This window comes from Rissa tridactyla, chromosome 2 (genome assembly GCF_028500815.1).
Source record: "Rissa tridactyla isolate bRisTri1 chromosome 2, bRisTri1.patW.cur.20221130, whole genome shotgun sequence".
Taxonomy (NCBI): Eukaryota; Metazoa; Chordata; class Aves; order Charadriiformes; family Laridae; genus Rissa; species Rissa tridactyla.
In genome coordinates this window covers 122,357,322-122,375,713 of record NC_071467.1, presented here as the reverse complement: position 1 = coordinate 122,375,713, position 18,392 = coordinate 122,357,322, and the positions used below count along the sequence as shown (strand labels likewise).

Here is an 18,392-nt window from a genome sequence, read left to right as displayed (position 1 = left end):
TACATAATTTGTAAATAAATAAATCGGGGGTGAACGCTCAAATATTTTTTACTGATAGAGGTACCTATAAGTTTGGAGACCACTGTTCTAGCGAAGACAGACTAAGTTCCAAGCCCCACCAAAATCTTCTGTCTGTGTCACAACAGGAAGCTGCAGTAGCTATTTTATAATATTAAAGTCTGCGGTCAGAAAGGTCATGTCACATATCTTGAATAAATATTCATTGTGTTTTAGTAGTTAGTACAGGTTGAAAAAGATGCAAGTCATCCATTATAAAATGCTTTAACATCCCACTGACACTTCACTGAGCATCAACTTTCTGCAAACTTATTAGGAAGAATGATACAGATATGTAAATGAAGAGGCATAGGGAGGAAAGGGGTAAGAAAACCTGCCAGAACTATTAAAAAAAAGTAGAAGGTATTTTGTTGAACCAGCTCTTGGTTCTTCAGAGAATGAAATAATTCTGAAAATCTAAATTACTAAAATAAAAAAGTACATGATGTAACCCTGTTCAATGTGTTTGGAAATACACAAATATACCTATAGCTGTATTTACATCTCTAAAGTTTATTTATGCTATTAAAAGTTGTGACACTTCATATGGCAATACTTAATACATTTGCCTTTGTCCTGAGAATAGGTCATTCTTATAAAAGACAGCGATTTTGGTTTTTCTTCTTGATTTCACAAAGCTCAAATGTTCTTCTTTCAGAACTTTGACTTTAAATGAAGCACTGTGGATTTTACTTCCACTAGAAAATGGCTTCTATTGAGCATTTTAACTGATTGTATTTGCACCTCGAGAAATTCTGAATACTGTAGCATATAAAATTAATATTCAGAAAACAGTATATGAATTTGGTTTTTTACCCCTTTTAAAACCTTTACAAAGAATAGGAATGAACAAAAAGCATTTATTGCATCTTTATTTTACCTGCATCAGCAAAATCACAAAAAGGAACTCCTGGTCTGTCTGTCTCAGAATCTCTGGTTAGTATTTCAGCAATACATACAGACAATTTCTGAAGATCATTAAAATGTTCACATCCAGTTCTCGCATTAACATACAAAGCTCCCAGCTTCGTCCAATCACTATTTTCCCTGCAATGCTGTGAAGAAGTCAAGAGATAAGTGTAAGCAAACCTGCCTCCAGAACACCAAACAGAAAATATACTGAAATTCGCGAGATACAGCTGGGATAGACTTAAAGCAGAAAAAAGATGCAGATGAAACGCTGCTGCCAAGAACACCATGTTCGATATGGCACAGTTACATATTGCCTAACTTGCATGGACTGCTGATCACTTTTTTCCCCTCAAGAAATCAAAATTCTTTTTTGGTTTATGTCATGATCCCAATTGGGGAAGCTCATAACTTACTAATCCTATTTAAGAACTGGCATTCATCCAGTATTTTACTATCTTTTTTTTTCCACAATGCATGCCAAATTGATGGTTATTTTCTATATGAATTAGTCTTTTGCTTGCCAGATCACTGATGACTTTGCTGTTAAAGGAGTAAAAAAAATCAGTCCTGGTTCTTTCCTTCTTAAATTTTGGTCTCAGGATGTGTGCAGTAAGTGTGATAATATGTAAACTATATTATAAGTCTGCATAAGAAGTACTCTACCCTTGAATATGAAAGATGCAAGTGTCCGATTAAAGAATTGTTTATAATATTTTCTTATTCTTTAAAATACCTGCTTATTGTTGCCAATTACAGCCTTTTACCATTGTGCCTTTTTATACTAGATGAATTCTATCTACTAAATAATTTTTTGGTGAGGAATGATGTACACTACCAATTGCGAGCACAACACATGTAAGGCATAGGAAAGAATTGCTTAAAATTATAAAATCTTTGAATTAGGTGAAAAACCAAGATAAAAGCTACAAGTATGTAAATTAATACTGATGTCACAGAAAAGTCAAAGACAGTTTTACCCTGCAAGTTAATCTTTCCCCAATATGGCTTTGCATAGAAATATTTTATCATAATCTCAATATACTTAACAATAAAGGCCACTAATTTTAAATGATATAGAAATTGCTATTTCTTGTAGGTTTAAAAGAAGTCATGGTTTAAGTATTCCAACAGGCTTGGAAGAATGCACATACTGTACCTGAATTTCAGCCACTGCCAAGTTGAAGTCAAAAAGCCAGTTCTTTTCAAAATGCCTTTCCTGAAATCTTCAATAAGAAAAAAATATTAACAGTTAATTTTAACACATCCTATTGGCCTAAACTATGCACTAGCAGAAGGTGTTCAAAAAATTATCATATATGAACTAATAACTGATGTGATTTTTGATCCTATTGACTACACACTATGCAAACCGTATACTGAAAACAGACGTTTACAATCATGCCAAGGGAAGTCAGTACGCATATTAAGGAAATAATTGAGCAGAGCTTTTTTCTCAGAAAATACTCCCTTGTCTCAGTAGAAATGTAACTGAAAAGGTATGAGTAAGACTTGCAATCCATTAAGTAAATGAAGAACTGTACTGTATGTATTTCTGACATAAAGGTGGAAAAAAAAAAGTTAATTATATGAGAGAAAGTGCTTTTCAGCTTCACAATACTTTATTCTGATGCTGCCACTGAAACAATGGGTGTATCCATCCAGTGTGATGCTATCATGTAGATACATAACCTACACACGAATGAGCAAACACTTGTAGCACAGCTGCTGTGTCTTCATCGATACAGACCGTTTCTCAGTTTGTGCTGAAAACACATATATACTGAGGCAACCTGGAAGGGGTCATTCCTTTGTGAACCAGATTCCTGATGTGAAAAGTGATAAAAATTACCTCCAACACGTGTGTTAAGTTGCACTGGAAAAACACCGAGATCCGTGGCTGAAAGGTCCTCTATGGGAAAAGTATGAAAAGCAGCAAATAATTTCTACAGTGCTTTCACTTGAAACAGCGATGGCTTGTTTTCACATAGTAGATGCTGCATATTTGGTTTCCTCTAAGAATCAAAGGTTGCTTTATGAATCACAAATTTAGTTTCTCAACTTGTGTGTGCACGTATGATGCAGATGATACAAAAAAAAAAAAAAAGGATCACAGTCTTGTGCAAATGATGGAGAGACATCAACAGTTTTGGACCAGATCTGGGCTGTGATTTCACATTTTGCCCAGCATAATCCATCAGTACGTAAAAAATGAGCCTCCTCCCCAGTTGTGTTAGCACAAGGATTTACGCAGTTGCACAGTAAATGAAACTAGAAAACTACTTCACATTATAACTAATCCTCTTATTGCCTAGAAAGGTTGTTTATTGCAGAAGTACTGCTTGCTTATGCAGGACTAAATGATACATTAAACCATAGTGTTTCTAATTTGATTATAGTTATATAAACTTGTGGCACAGCTGGGAACAGATTGTACAATGATGATCACTATATAAAAAACTAATAATAACTGCTGTCAGAATCTAAGTTTTAACTTAACAATCCTTGATCTTTGAAGCACAGTACTTTTGACTGACAGTACTTTAAAATACGACTACGCGTGATATGATAGTATTTTCATCCAAAACACTAAATTTGCATTTTCTAATTGCCTTTTGAAGTTTTTACATAAATTCATAGAAATGGAACCTGAAGCAGGAACTGTACAGATATAATTACAAAATAGCTCCTTAAAGACATACCTGGATTTTACGTTCAAAACAGTATTTATTTCCTGACTGGAAACTTGCAATTGGTGAAGGAACTTAATAATACAGTCAAAATGTTCAAACTCAAGGAACAAACCAGCATCAGTGAGCTGTAATATCAAACAGGGGGAAGACAAGTAAGCATACAAAAAATTGTGATCACTTACGTATTTCCAGAGGTAAGTGGCAAATGACAGTGGGAAAAACATGTCACAGGGAATCTCAGTCAAAAAACAAGGGATAAGCGGAAACCCGTACCACAAATTCAGCTAGTCACAATAAAACTTTTAAAAAATACTACTGAAATAATATTAAAGTGATATGTTTGAGTTTTAAAACAGGTAAGGAATTTCAGAAATTCCAACAAGTAAGCAGTAGTACAATCAAACTCATACCTTACAAAAGGTACTGATTAACGTAGGCACAGCATCTCTTCTATTCAAAGAAGCCACATGCTCAAAAACTTTCAGAAGAACATCTACTGCTGGCTAATTTAGACAGAAAAGCACAATCAGTTTTGCAACTCTATTCAATTAGAAAGCTTAAGAGTTTTTACAATAGGAGCTTTTGATTTGCTCCTTTTTTCCCCCCCAAGATTTGAGTAACACAGTAAAACCAAATTTATTACTACAAATGGCATAGCATTCAAAAAACTAAGAAACCATGGATCAAAGATTTAAAAAAATATTACAAGGTCACCTACCAGTGTATTGATTTGTACAGTTACATTCAATATCTGAAATACTTCCTGCAACAAACAGTTCTCGAGCAAAGAAATGAGAAGATCATTCAGCACTTGAGAAGCAAAATCCACACCAGGAGTAACTTCTCTGTAATATTTCACAAATATTTGGACTGAAAAAGCAATTATATTAATTTCACTTTGGGGTAACTGATGCTAACTAGTTAGACAAGTTATTTCCTTAAATTTTAAATGCAGCGTAACAACTCTTAATTATCCAGGATATTATGGGACAGGGATATGGAGAAAAATGGGTAAAAGGATCCAGTTTGAATACAGTGTTAACCTTACTAGATCCAGACTGACTCATGTCTCTGAGCTGAACACCATAAGCCCTATAGGTTTCAAGAAAGTTTAGCTGACTTGGTGCAGCCCAAGAAAAATCAACAAAACCATGTTAGATTTGGTAAGCGCATCAAGGCCTTTCCAGACACGAAGCTCTACAAAGTGAAATGCAGCAATATGACGGTGGATTGTCTTGCAATCTGTTGCAGTGCCAGCCTTGGCAGACACGTACTGTATCTGCAATACAATGCTCAGTATTTCAGCATGGGAACATTACTACACATGGTGCAACTGGATCCCACGCTCACATTGTGCTACACTCTAATAAGCTTTCAAAAACTTCAGACTGCTCAGGACAGGTACAAAAGGAATGACTGTCCAGAGCTCTTTCTGACTGAACACAAAAGCTCAGATGGATGCGAATCAACTACAGTCCCTAAAATGTGTTAATCATAATTGTCTGCACACATGGTAATGTGAAAGGACTAAACTACAGCTGTCTGGGTGCTGTAACAGCACTTCATTTCAAGATCTTAATTCTAATGTTCTTGGATTTGTGATGTTTGGCCAGGGTGTTCAAAAGTGCCCTAAAAAATTTTGGTTCTGTTAAACCTCCCCCCTGTCCCAGTTACTCATTTCTACTCTCAAGTCTAGTTCCATTCAGGCTAAGTTCATTTTCCGTGAAAGTAGGATTTATAACAACCTCCTGAGATAACTGTGTATCTAAATACCTAGCCTTACTGGGAAACTGGAACATGAAAACACATGGACTAGATGTATTCCTTCGAAATCAGAACTTCCTATTCACTGTTCAAGTAGCACCCATTTCTCTCCTGACAGCCTATTTAATTTGCTTTAAATAAGCTAAGTGTCAAAGATACATCAAAAGCTATTACTATATCATACCTGCACGTTTTAGAAGGCCTGATTCTTTGATACTAATATATGTCCTAAGTATTGCCATGCAAATCTAGAAAAAGAGGAAAAAAAATCCATAATAAAATGTTACCTCAGTTTATGCCAAACAAAAGAACTACGCAAAAACATACGGAAACAAGCTTTACATTGCTTGTATTTAACCCATACATACTGATAAATGGTATAAGAAGGTAGCTGGCTCTCTAGGCAAAGGCACTGTCATTAGGACAGCAGAAAATTAATGTAGATGAAATGTTTGGTAAAGGAGCTGCTGGGGCCACAACTGCACACATATGTGTGCATATACTCATAGCAAATGAAAAAAAGAATTTGAAAATACAGTTACTTCAGAACTAGTGTAAAAGTGGCAGACTGTAAACAAACAGAAAAAGGGAAACAAAAAGGTGAAAGTGAAAAGACGATAAAAATTACATGAATGTACCAACTAAGAAGTCAAAAAATAATCTAGAAATGAAGTTGGTAACACTGATTGTCACAAAGAATTACTTATAATGACATAGAAGAAAAAATTCAGAACTAACTCAATGTAATGAACCATTTCACCCCAGACCCACTTGGTTAAAAAAAAAATAAAAATCGACACCTAGGTATTTTAATACGTTATTTGGTGTTGGAACATTCTTATCTTAACATCTTAAGCCGTCAACTTTGTGATACTTACACACTTTGCTCCATCTCTGCAGATGAAGAAATAAAGACTACTGAGATTAAATCTTAGAATTCTAAGTTAGGAAAAAAACCACCCACCCCTTTCAGATACCCTTTGTCACTTATGGAACATTTACAGTCTTTCTGCACACAATGTAAATGGGTCATATTTAATACTATTTTGTGAAATAATGAAAAAAAATCAAGAGACAGAAAACGCCCTAAATTAGTAGTCATGTTATTACAGAATTGAGTTGGGTTTATTTTTACATGCAACTTCAAAATTAAACAGGATACACTCATGGATTTTGTTACACAGCAAATGAATCAATCAAAGGAGAAGATACTGGCTTCTGGCCAAGACCTCTTCCTTTTTTTTAAACCATTAACCTGTTCAGATCAAAGAACACAAAAATTGTACATGTAAGTTTGATGAATAAAAATAAAGCTTATTGGTGTTATTTTGAAACAGTGTCATAATGTTGTTGATATGATAGTCTATGATAGACCTTTCAGAAAATCATGCTGCATCTTTGATCATTTATATGCAGTGTCACTTGGCAATGGGTTAACTCATTTAATCCAAATCTACAATCCCAGGTGGCTGAGGGCATTTCCAAAACAAACTTTAGCACATGCTTACAGTATGTAAATTAGTTTGCTTTCTGTTGGAATCTGTTTTCCTCCTTCTTTGGACTGACTCCCAAAAAAAGCCAAGATTGCATCTGGAGCTCTGACTGTTCCAAGTATTAGTGAAATTGCTCGGAAAATCCAGTTGTAGTAGTATTTAACCATGGGACACGTTACATTACATTCATAAAGGAAACTAAATGTGTTACTCATTTAAGCTTCTAGGAGGCTTCAGTTGATTTAGTTGTTTCAATTTTAAAACGTGTAACTGAACCTACAGACCATGTAAAAGTGTGAGAATCTCTAAATTTTGAGTTAACCATAATAGATTTTGAATGAAGGTACATGAAAGAGACAATTCCCATTTTCAAAAGGTTGTAGAGATCAGACTATTTTGTCACCTATCAGTTGATTCCACAACTCATTTAACACAATTAAAAAAAACACATGTAACAACGAGTATTTTATACAAGCAACCAAATGCCCAGTAAAACACAGTTCTACTACAGTAATATAGAAGTGCTTAAATTCAGAAGAACAAACACCAGAATTTACAAAATCCTTCAGCATCTCCCAGTTAGCGTGCACTCTGATGTTTAATAAGGGGGAAGACCCCATGCTGCAGCCCTTCGCTCAGTGAGATCAAAACCAGGACCCTTTTTACAAGAGTCTGTTTATGAACCATGGGTCATCCTTGAATGTTTATGAATCCCATGGCCATCCATATAAAATGTGGCTGAAACTGACCAACAGGTTCAAAAATTATTTAAAGGTGGCTAAAGACAGTGCAAGGACGCTGCAACTTCAAGTCTCATTTCTTTAGGAAGCCAGATTAAAAAAACCACAAAACCCAAAAAAACTCAACAAAAGCATACACCCAAGGCCCTGAAGTTGCAAGACAACATTAATGAAGACAGAAATCTTCCTATTTTATATTTTGTTTGTTTCTAGTTAGAGGTTCATAAGATCAAGGAAAAAAAAAGAGTGGAAGAAGTCACAAAAAGTAAACGCTTCTTTAGTGGATACAAGTACAAAAAACTTAATGAGTAAGGTGCACAAGACTAAAATAAAATCAGAGAGAGAAATACAGTTTGCATAAAGACATGTTTTCAAAGCACTTATCTAACTGTGCAATTTATTATCTGTGCTACAGTCTGAAGTGTCATTCAAGACAAACTGAATGTCCTGTAATTTCAATTTATGCCCACTGTCTCTTGTCCTTTCACCGGGCACCACTGAGAAGAGTCCTCCTTCATCTTCTTTACGCCTCCCCCCTCCATCAGATACTGAGACACATTGTTAAGATCCTTCCCCCTTGAAAAACTTTAGGGAGTATTTATAACACAGTCTTTAATTGTTTTGTTTACTTTGCCTAATACAAAAGAGATTTCACTGTTTGAAATTAAAGGCATCTTTTTAAAAGAAATAAAACCCAGTAACTTGTAGAACTTGCTGAGCTCAAGAGTATTGTGATTTTCAAAACATATGATGTTTTTATGAATTAAATCAATTCTGTGTTCTGTGATGAACCACAAACCGTGGAGAGTGTTAAATCCTAGTAAGTTATGCCTTAAAGCATCAGCCAGTTACTTAATGAAAAGGAAGGAATATCCATTACGGGGAAAAGTATTTATCTTCAAAAATTCGGCTAACGATCATCACCGAAAACATAGTACTAAGCAAGTGGACCACCACCGGTCTGCGTAACAGTTCCTAAAGGGATTTATTTCCCCTATATTTGACAACATGACTTTGTTGCTGCTTTACCTGTCTTCCATTTATGTACTTTGGTGCCACCATGAGGTGCTTGGTCTATTATAATTTTTAAATGGAGAGTTCTAAAAAAATAAATAAATACACAAACAAACAAAACTCAAAGTATACTTCCAGACTACCACGAAAGCTAGGCTAGGTTTGATGGGCAGAACAGTAAGTGTGCTGGAGTGCTGCACCACAAGTAAAATCAAATGGAATGGATTTTTAATAGTTTTAGGCAAATAATTTAATTCTTTAATTTGTCTCTATATAATGAAGCACTACAAACCATGTTAATTCATACAAACTAGCTGAAAATTACTGATACTCATTATAGCCTGCCAAAGATATTTCACAATTAAGGAAAAGGGAAAACGTCCCATGCAAAATTACTCTCAAATAATCTTAGTATTTTTAAGGTGTCATACAGATTTTCAAAGGGGTTACAAAGCATTAGAAAAAAACCCACAGCTCTTTTTGAGACATAAAAAGGACAAGAGAAAACATTAAGAAAAATAAAACCCAATTACACTGATGTATTTTAAAAGTTTGGACACAGTATATTCAAAATATCAAGGAGATGGATGAGCTCCTTTAGATGCTACCTTTTTTTTTTAATAGTATTTACATCTAACAGGTTCACCATAGGTTATTTTTCACATTTTGATTCTGTAATTTCTTACTTAGTGACACCAATGATAAAATTGTGCTCATACCAATAAGATGGTAGATAAGAAATAAACCTTGTAAGACCTGATGAGGACAAGTTTAGGCATTTGTCTTTGGTTGGTTGTTTTAATGTTTTTTGTTTTTTTTACTTCCAAGTGATTTAAAGAACCACATAAGTCTTGATTTCATACAGCCAATTCCAAAATCGTATTACATGACAGCACAATTATCTTGCCTTGCACAGTTTTTAGAAGTATTACAGACTCATAGTTTCTGTGTTAAATGGTTTGAAAACACATCTGTTTCGTCCACCACTGGAAATGTATTTTTTCTTGCAAATATTACGAGAATTGTCACTCCATTTAAGGAGATTACAGCATCTTTAACCAAACATGCCCCTGTTGCATAAAACTTGCAGAAAGTAATACACCATAGATGGCTTTTGATTTAAGAATACATACAAAGTCTGTGTTTGCTTACAGGTCTCTGCTGCTTGGGATAGAAATGTCAGAATCTCCCCATTCTACTACTACTCTATGCAGCCTGATTCTTGCTCTTTTGCTGATGTCTGTTTTCTTAAAAAGTCTACTAGTTCAAAATTCTACCATTTTTTAAGAAAAGAATTTTAAAAGACCTTGAGAGGAAGAATTTCTGGACATTTTTTTGATCCATCAGTCTGAAATTTATTCTCTTTCCATATATAAATGAACAAAGGAGAGGTCATTTTGTATTTAAAAAGCGTTCATGTTTACAATCTGTTCCTTTCGTCAATAAATCTCTTTACCTTTTCATCTCCCTGTTCAGGAACATGCCAAAACCAACATTTTGCTCTTTCACACCCACGCAAAGTCATGAAATAAAATCTGCAATATTTACGGGGCAATTCAATCGTCTCGAGGATCCGTTGGACTGAATGAGAAGCCTAAAACAAAACAAAATAAAAACAAACACAAAAAACCTAACAGAGTATTTTTTGAAAGCAAACATGCTCTTTTTTTGTGAATTTCAAAATACCCACAAATTATAAACATAAGCAAAAATTACATGATCTACAGTTCAACCTTTGAAACAACGCTCATCTCTATACTATATTTGCAGCATTTCAAAGCAGACCAGATCAACCCCTTGTCATGTCGTGTTAATGTCTAACACAACAAAAATCTGTCTTGAAGACCACGGACAGAGAGAATGCGAGAACTGATAAATGAGCCAGACAATGAGTAGAGAAGAGGAAGAAAGGTGACAAATTCCTGCATGGTTCTGGGTTAACAGTCTGAGAATTCTGGGGCGTCAATTTCCTTTGCCCTTTTTTAGTCCCCAGCATAATGGATAATGCAGTCTGTCTTAAATATGTGAAACCTTGTCTGCTTTTCAGTTTTACAAAAACAATAAAGCAAAAAACATCATTTGATTTTGCTTAAGCTGGAAATAGAAATCAACAAAGCTCCATTGTGAACAGCTGTCCCCTCATTACTGATTTTGTTTTCAGAAATTGTATTTATTCAGTGGTAATATCTTCATAGGAGTAGAAATGTAAACATACATAGATTGATAATTTCTGACTATATATATGGAGAATTGTTTGAATAACCATAACAAAATTAGCGCCAAAGGATCAGTAATCATTAAGGATTTAACAACTCACAATTGCATTTTTTTCCATCTTCCATGGCTCAAAATCTCCGTGATTTTGTAATGGCAGTAAAGAACTTTTTACTGAAAATCTGTAATCTAAAAATTAGAATGAGGGCAATAAATGGTTCATGTAATAAAACGAATCATACTGAAATCATTCTCGTTTATCTTATTTTCCTTTATAGTTCCTTCAAGTCACAGCAATGATTAATGAGAATTTGATTAATACAATCTAAAGCCAGTAATTTAAGTTACAGCTTTCTTAATTATCTTAAGACTGAGACTTTACACAAACTTCAAGAGTAAGCACGTTTAAATCAAAAACTTCATTACTTTATCCAAGGTTTCTAATCTAACTTACAGAGACCAGAAAAGAAATGTAATAAAAATAACCCAAACTTTTAATTTTAAAAGGAGGGCCCCCCCCGACTTTATCAGCAATCTCTGCATTCCCACATCACTAGCCACAAATTTAAACTATTTTTCCAGAATTAAAATATAAAACCTTTCATACCCTATGTTTTAAGCAGTGCATTATCAAGCTAAAGCCCAATGTCAGTTACTGGTTTCTTAACCATGAAACTTGGTTTTAGAACTTTAATTATTATTGATAACAGATTTCTTCCTCTGAAAAATGAATAGTGGAACATAAAAGTTCAAATTTTCTACTCCATAAAGACCGGCAATATAATTTGAAACTAAGTAAAAACCTCTGCCACTGTTCTCAATTCAGGAGATCCATGTTTATTAACATCCATATTAACCAGTAATTCTGAAAACACTAATTCCCAAAACAGCTGTTGTAATGCACTGTCTATCCAAAAGTAATCGATTTGTATCATCAGCAAGTCTGCAGATGACAGGAAGCTAAGCGGGAGTGTTGATCTGCATGAGGATAGGGAGGCTCTACAGAGAGACTCGGATAGATTGGATCGATGGGCCAATGCTAATGGAATGTGCTTCAACAAGGCCAAGTGCCAGGTCCTGCACTTGGGCCACAACAACCCCATGCATCGCTACAGGCTTGGGGAAGTGTGGCTGGAGAGCTGCCTGGCAGAAAAGGACCTGGGGGTTCTAATGGACAAGCGGCTGAACATGAGCCAGCAGCGTGTCCAGGTGGCCAAGAAAGCCAATGGCATCCTGGCTTGTATTAGAAATAGTGTGACCAGCAGAAGTAGGGAGGTGATTGTCCCCCTGTACTCGGCACTGTTGAGGCCACACCTTGAGTATTGTGTCCAGTTCTGGGCACCTCAATACGAGAGAGATATCGAGGTGCTGGAGCGAGTGCAGAGGAGGGCAACGAAGCTGGTGAAGGGCCTGGAGAATAAATCTTATGAGGAGCGATTGAAGGAGCTGGGACTGTTTAGTTTGAGGAAGAGGAGGCCGAGGGGAGACCTCATCGCTCTCTACAACTACTTGAAAGGACACTGTAGAGAGGTTGGTGGTGGTCTCTTCTCACAGGTAATTAGCGATAGAACAAGAGGGAATGGGTTCAAGCTGCAGCAGGGTAGGTTTAGGCTGGACATTAGGAAAAAATTCTTCACAGAAAGAGTGGTCAGACACTGGAATAGGCTGCCCAGGGAGGTGGTGGAGTCACCATCCCTGAATGTGTTTAAGACTCATTTAGATGCGGTGTTAAGGGATATGGTGTAGGGGAGAACTTTGTAGAGTGGAGTTGATGGTTGGACTTGATGATCCCAAGGGTCTTTTCCAACCTAAATGATTCTATGATTCTATGATTTCTGGTTCTCTCTATCTTGTATGCCAAATAAAACAATGCATTTATGTACAGCTAAATGTCGAAGTTGTTATGTACGGAAAAAAAGAGAAGGAAACTTTGACCACAGTTCCATTACATTATGATTTCTCTGGTGGCAGAGACACTTAAGAAGTACCTGTCCCAGGTGTGAAATATACCAGGTCAAAATGAAGTGCTGCTTATTAAATCTAGATCATTTCCTTGATCCAGTCTAGTGAATGCCTCACAAACATGTGAACTGGCATAAAGAACAAGTTCTGACCTTTGGCAAGGTGGGAAAATCCCTTAGCCAAGTTTTGCCAACAGATAACAAGCAAATCTGCAGTCATGTATGTTCTCTGACCACAAATAAAGAAAAAAAAGTTACTTACCAATAACATGTCTCAAACACTATCCGTCAAAATACTAAGAATGCAGACATTGCTGTACCATTAAAGAATCTGAAAACCATACATGCCAAGCTAGAATGATTGCTATTTGACCCTACCTAATAGGATTCTGCTAAAAAATCCAACCCAATCAACCTCGCTAACCTATCATATGAGAGCTTGCATTTTTGCTTCTGTGTATGCAAACTAAAACAAATACCAGCCAATGCCTTCAGGAACTGAAGAAATTCCTTATGATTTTGTGTAAATAAAACACACACAAAAAATAAATTCTGAAGGGTTCACCAATACAGCATACGATACCATTTGTCCGGGGTTTCGTCACTGTAGTTTCACTAAGGACATTTACTTTTGGGGCATGCAATGGCAATCGTGGTAGCAATTCACAGTTCACAAGATCTTTGTATTTAGAGTCACTGTTGAGTATCAAAAAACAAAAAGTTGTTTAAACAAATTAAACAGGTGCCTCTCCCATATACTAAACACCTAAAAAGGAGGATTAAGCGTATAAAAGAATTTTTTTAACAACTTATACAACACTTAAAAACTTGCTGTAAGTTTAAATAGTTAGTAGTCCCAAAAACTTTACTTTCGTTACTCTCATTGCCTGTTCCAATGTGATTATGATTTTAGCTGAGATTATTCTGTTCTAAAGTGTAACTATATGAAATTCAATAAATAAGTAGAAAAAGCAGCCATGAACCACTTCTATTTTTGTTCCACTATGCTGACAGGAAGACTGAGATGATTTCTGTCACCTCTGAAGAAGTAACTACTTTTCAGTAGTCTTTTATGTAATATCTGCCAAAGAAGTAATCCACAAAGCTTTTGAAATTACATTTGAAGAGCCAACTGTTTTCTTTCCTAGTAACCGACTCTACGTGGCAGAAGATTTAGGTGATTTCAAAGGAACTCCAATTAAAGACACTTCTGCCTTTAACTACTTCCAAATATGTACATTGCAGGTAATTAAACTACTAAACTATGATGTTTTCCAAAATAAGCTACAAGTATCAGTAGCAAAATATTTAGTGATCTCTTTCTTATTTGTAAATAAAGCCACAGAAAAAAATAAACCCCTTTCATGAGCTCCTCCTTCCCTCCCCCCTTCAATTAAGAATCTAGGTTCAGTACAAAGGGCACTTCAGCCTGCTTGCTGTTTGGAGACAGAGAGAGACTTGCTATCCCCTATGAGGGGCACATTCTAGCTATTTAATACTTCTCATAGCCACGATAATTCAAATCTTTCCTAAATTGCAAGCTGCTTTTTACACAGTTCGAAATAAAAATGCTATGGCAGAGACGAATAAATTCTCTCTAATAAATCCACACTCTTCAAAATGAATATTTATTTTTATTCTAGTCAATGTATTGTATTGGTCTCCAGAGAAAAAAAATTTGAAGATCTAGTTATTCTGAATTTTCAAGTTACCATGTAAAATTTTTTTTATGCTTCCTTGTGATGCCAGCCTCAGATCTGGCACAACAGGATTTTCATAGTAGCTTACCTTCAGGATAACAATCTCAGCTTTTTTTTTAATCTAGACATGAAATTACACACCATTTTGCCAGGAACTGTAAACTGTATAGCTCTACAATCAATTTATTTTTTTTAAATAACAGCATCACTAGAAGCGGAGTTTGCTAAATTAGAACTCTAGGCAATCCTGCTTTAGCAGGGGAGTTGGACTAGATGATCTCTAGAGGTCCCTTCCAACTCTGAAAAATTCCATGATTCTGTGAACAGTAACTGTGTTTTCTTCTTGATGAAACTTTGCAATGGTAATATTTTTGAGTAAAACTAGAGAAAATAGTTTGACTCCAAATGAAAGAATAAATGCCTCTTCTCTAATCACAGAGTGTGCTGCATTTCAACTAAGGAAGTAATGCAGTATCGCTTGCACAAACATTTTATACAGCATAATCTACTTATTCTATAGCATAAAGAACTATTTATGCTACGAAGATAAATTTAAATGGGTATTTTACCAGGAGGAGGAGCTTGGAGCTCTCTAGTGGATTAATGAAAAGATGCAATATTCTCCGTTTAACAGAATTCTGGTACACTTCAAGTCTGTCACAGAACTGTGACCAGTACTGGAAAAAAGCAATACCCTCTTCTATGCCTGCTAAGGTTTCTTGATTATTGTGAAAATGACTCTGAAATATCAGTTGTTTCTCTTCTAATTACTTAAGTATTTCATCAGTTAAGTATACTTTTTCTACAAAGTTTTATTCTGCTTCTGTTTTGGGCTGATGTTGAAAGTAAGTTTCTTCATTTGACATTTTAAGTCATATGTACAATAAACACTGTAAGCACAGCTTGAAGCTAGCAGAACAGTAAAACACATGCTTAATTCCACATGGCATGTTTTTAAGCAACTTTTTCTACTGCTGTTCAAATATTTGTCAGCCTGAATTTGAATGAGATCTTTCAATTCTTTCATTGGTTTAGAAAGTCCTGAGAGGCATAAAAGAAAGCTTAAAGTTTCATGGATTATTATTTTTTTTTTTTAAGTTCTGGTAAATGCTGTTGTGGCTGGAAATGTATCTTATGCTATACCCACACTGAGATGCCAAGGTGAGACACTGGCATAAAGTGGATATATTTTGTCACCAGCCAGAGGACAAAATAACCTCTATTGTCCTGTCAGGCTATGACTATACTTGTACTTTGCACAGCGAAATTATATTATTTCACGTATTTATTTTCTTCATCACATAGTCACAATAACACAGAAAAATTGAAAATGGTGATGGTGTTTCGGTAAAAACATCACATTTCATTTGTACAGTAACTGGGGAACATCACAGGTTACATGAAGGACACAGTATATATACCTTTTTTCAGCTTCACCCTTTTTTTCTTGTTTAACAGCAGGCACTCCATCTGCAAACCTGTACTGTGAAGATATTTAAAACGTACTCTCAGACACAGCGAAGCACTACTAAGCCTTTTATGCTTTACACTACAGACTTAAAACTGTTAGTGATGGTTGGAGGGTGTGACATATAGTCTTGACTGTAAAAACTGCAATTTGGACTGTAGGTTTACTCTTACACCATCTTTTTAAATGGACACACTGCCAATATACTCTGTGATCTTTAAAATTGTGATTTTTAATTGGAAAAAAAGTGACATGATTGTCTTCAATTCTCTTTGCTCCCACTGATAATCCCAGCAATTTTTAGGCCCACTGCCCTATTTTAACTGCACCTGACAGGTTTGTAGACACCCGCAAAAGACATTCCACCGTTTAATGAACACATAAAGCTGTGCTGAGGAGAAATCTAAGACTGTTGCTCAGCTGCAGAACATGGTGTATAGGTAAAAAAAATCCCAAAGATATGGAGAAAAAAAGACAGCACCTACCATATTTACAGGTGAGAATCTGAGAGACTGATGTAGAATAAAGTCATGGAATCCTGGCTTTGTTTTGTCCATTATTCATGAAGTAACTTGAACTTCACATTGTATCACAAATTCACAATAGCCAAAGAATTAGACGTGGATATGCTCTCATCGGATTTCCAAACTTCATTTGACTAGTTCCCCAAATATTTTTAGGGTTTTCTCCATGGTTAGTTTTAGTCCTTCTCACGGCATTATTAGTTGGAAAAGCCATCAAAAAAAACCCCCAACACCAAGTATCACCCTAAATGGTAGAATACTTGCAACAAGCGTTCTGCCATTCCACTCCCTCTCCAGGTCGGCACAGCTACTTTTCCAACCACATACAGGAATAGTTTTAGGGCTGTAGCATGTATTTTGTGTCTTAAGTTTGCGGTTTGGGTGACATTAGCTGTACGTATTTACTGTTGTCCAACACAGCGCAGAAAAGCCAACATTAGGACACTATGAAGTAGCCCAAATGGGACTGACCTGGCAATACCGCAACAAGTACTACACCTCCAGTAACGTATACTATTTGACAGACCCTCTCTAAGAGGTCAGGGAACAAGAATGGCACTGTTCACTTTGTGAATCAGATGTTAGCAGCCCCAACCCCATTTGCTGAAGGGAATGTTTCTATTCTGCTTTTAAATAATTATTTTGCCATGGAAAGTGATTCCCTACTGTTTGATTATCTTATCAATTACTTACCAGTTTTTAGCCATGTGAATTTTAGTTTAACTTATCCAGTTAAAACCATTATCCACTCTTGAAGTAGTGAAAAACAGTAAATGCTATCAGCAGCTATGTCTGAGTGGTGGTGAGATGTAAATTCTAATCCATTATCAAAGTAGTAAATGGTATAAAACTTCAGCAAGTCTTAAAAGACCTAGACATTATCTAGAGGAAGGAGGACAGGGAGATCAGAAAGGTCAGAAAAAGTCAGTGAGCAAGGCAATGGCTGAATGTTCCCTCTGAACTGTCATGAAGTCAGTATGTTAATGTTAATGCCCTTCTGCCCAAGCAATGAGCCACAGAATGATCCTCATTGGATGTAAGATGGCTCTGCAGCTCCCCAGCTTTCCAACACCACCCCATCCTTCTGAGACTGTGTGGTGAGACGCATTTAACACCAACTTTTAAAACTAGGCATGTTATGTAAAAATGCCACATATACACAGTAGTGATTTTAGGTGTTCACTGGAACAGTAATTTTCATGCAGTTAGTAATACAGAATTACTGTAACAACTGACATAAAATACCTTGTTTCATTTCAAATTTGCAGATGAATTATTAGTGACATGTTAAATATGTTCTGTCAAGTAAAACTTACATTGTCAATAGCACAGTAATCTATGAAACGCTAATATTCTTTTCATTATAGGAAATTAAAAATTTTATCGATAAAACAGCATTAGTAATTAAAATTATCCAATTGCATGGACTATCATTTCTTAAACTACTTAGTGACAGAAAGCATGGCTTCTCAGTACCTTTCTTTCCACGTCATAACTCTTTAGAAGTTCATCTAGTTCTCTCAGTTGCTCATCTTCAAGAAAGTCCTCAGTAACACCTCCCAAAGGACTGCTTCCTCTGGAGGAGTTGTGAGTTTTAATATCCGTAGCTGAAAACGTATGAACACATTACTTTACGTGTTTTCCATGCTACAAGGCAACAAAGCTTTAATTTCCCAAATATTACAAAGCCTTAATACTAATGACATTTAAGAACTCCTAGAACTTCCTAAATGTGAAATTTATATGTAAAATTACTTCACCTTTAAAGCATGAACCATTTCAAATAAATATTAAACTGAATCTGCAATTAAAATTCTATCCAAGCTGCATGTTCTGTAATAGCCCCTGTAGAACA

The 18,392-nt window shown here is 35.6% G+C and overlaps 1 protein-coding gene across 1 annotated transcript in view; it reads right to left on the bottom strand.

The window, feature by feature from the left end:
• The window catches only part of TOPAZ1 (testis and ovary specific TOPAZ 1), a 38,148-nt gene that overhangs the window by 8,101 nt on the left and 11,655 nt on the right, over positions 1-18,392 (bottom strand). Inside the window, exons 4-14 of the mRNA XM_054191865.1 lie at positions 18,014-18,144; positions 15,967-16,028; positions 13,429-13,541; positions 10,988-11,073; positions 10,127-10,264; positions 5,608-5,671; positions 4,378-4,529; positions 4,070-4,162; positions 3,669-3,784; positions 2,126-2,192; positions 938-1,112 (exon numbers count right to left, since the gene is read on the bottom strand). Of these exons, the coding sequence (XP_054047840.1) occupies positions 938-1,112; positions 2,126-2,192; positions 3,669-3,784; positions 4,070-4,162; positions 4,378-4,529; positions 5,608-5,671; positions 10,127-10,264; positions 10,988-11,073; positions 13,429-13,541; positions 15,967-16,028; positions 18,014-18,144 (1,197 nt within the window). The remainder of the gene's footprint in view (positions 1-937; positions 1,113-2,125; positions 2,193-3,668; positions 3,785-4,069; positions 4,163-4,377; positions 4,530-5,607; positions 5,672-10,126; positions 10,265-10,987; positions 11,074-13,428; positions 13,542-15,966; positions 16,029-18,013; positions 18,145-18,392) is intronic.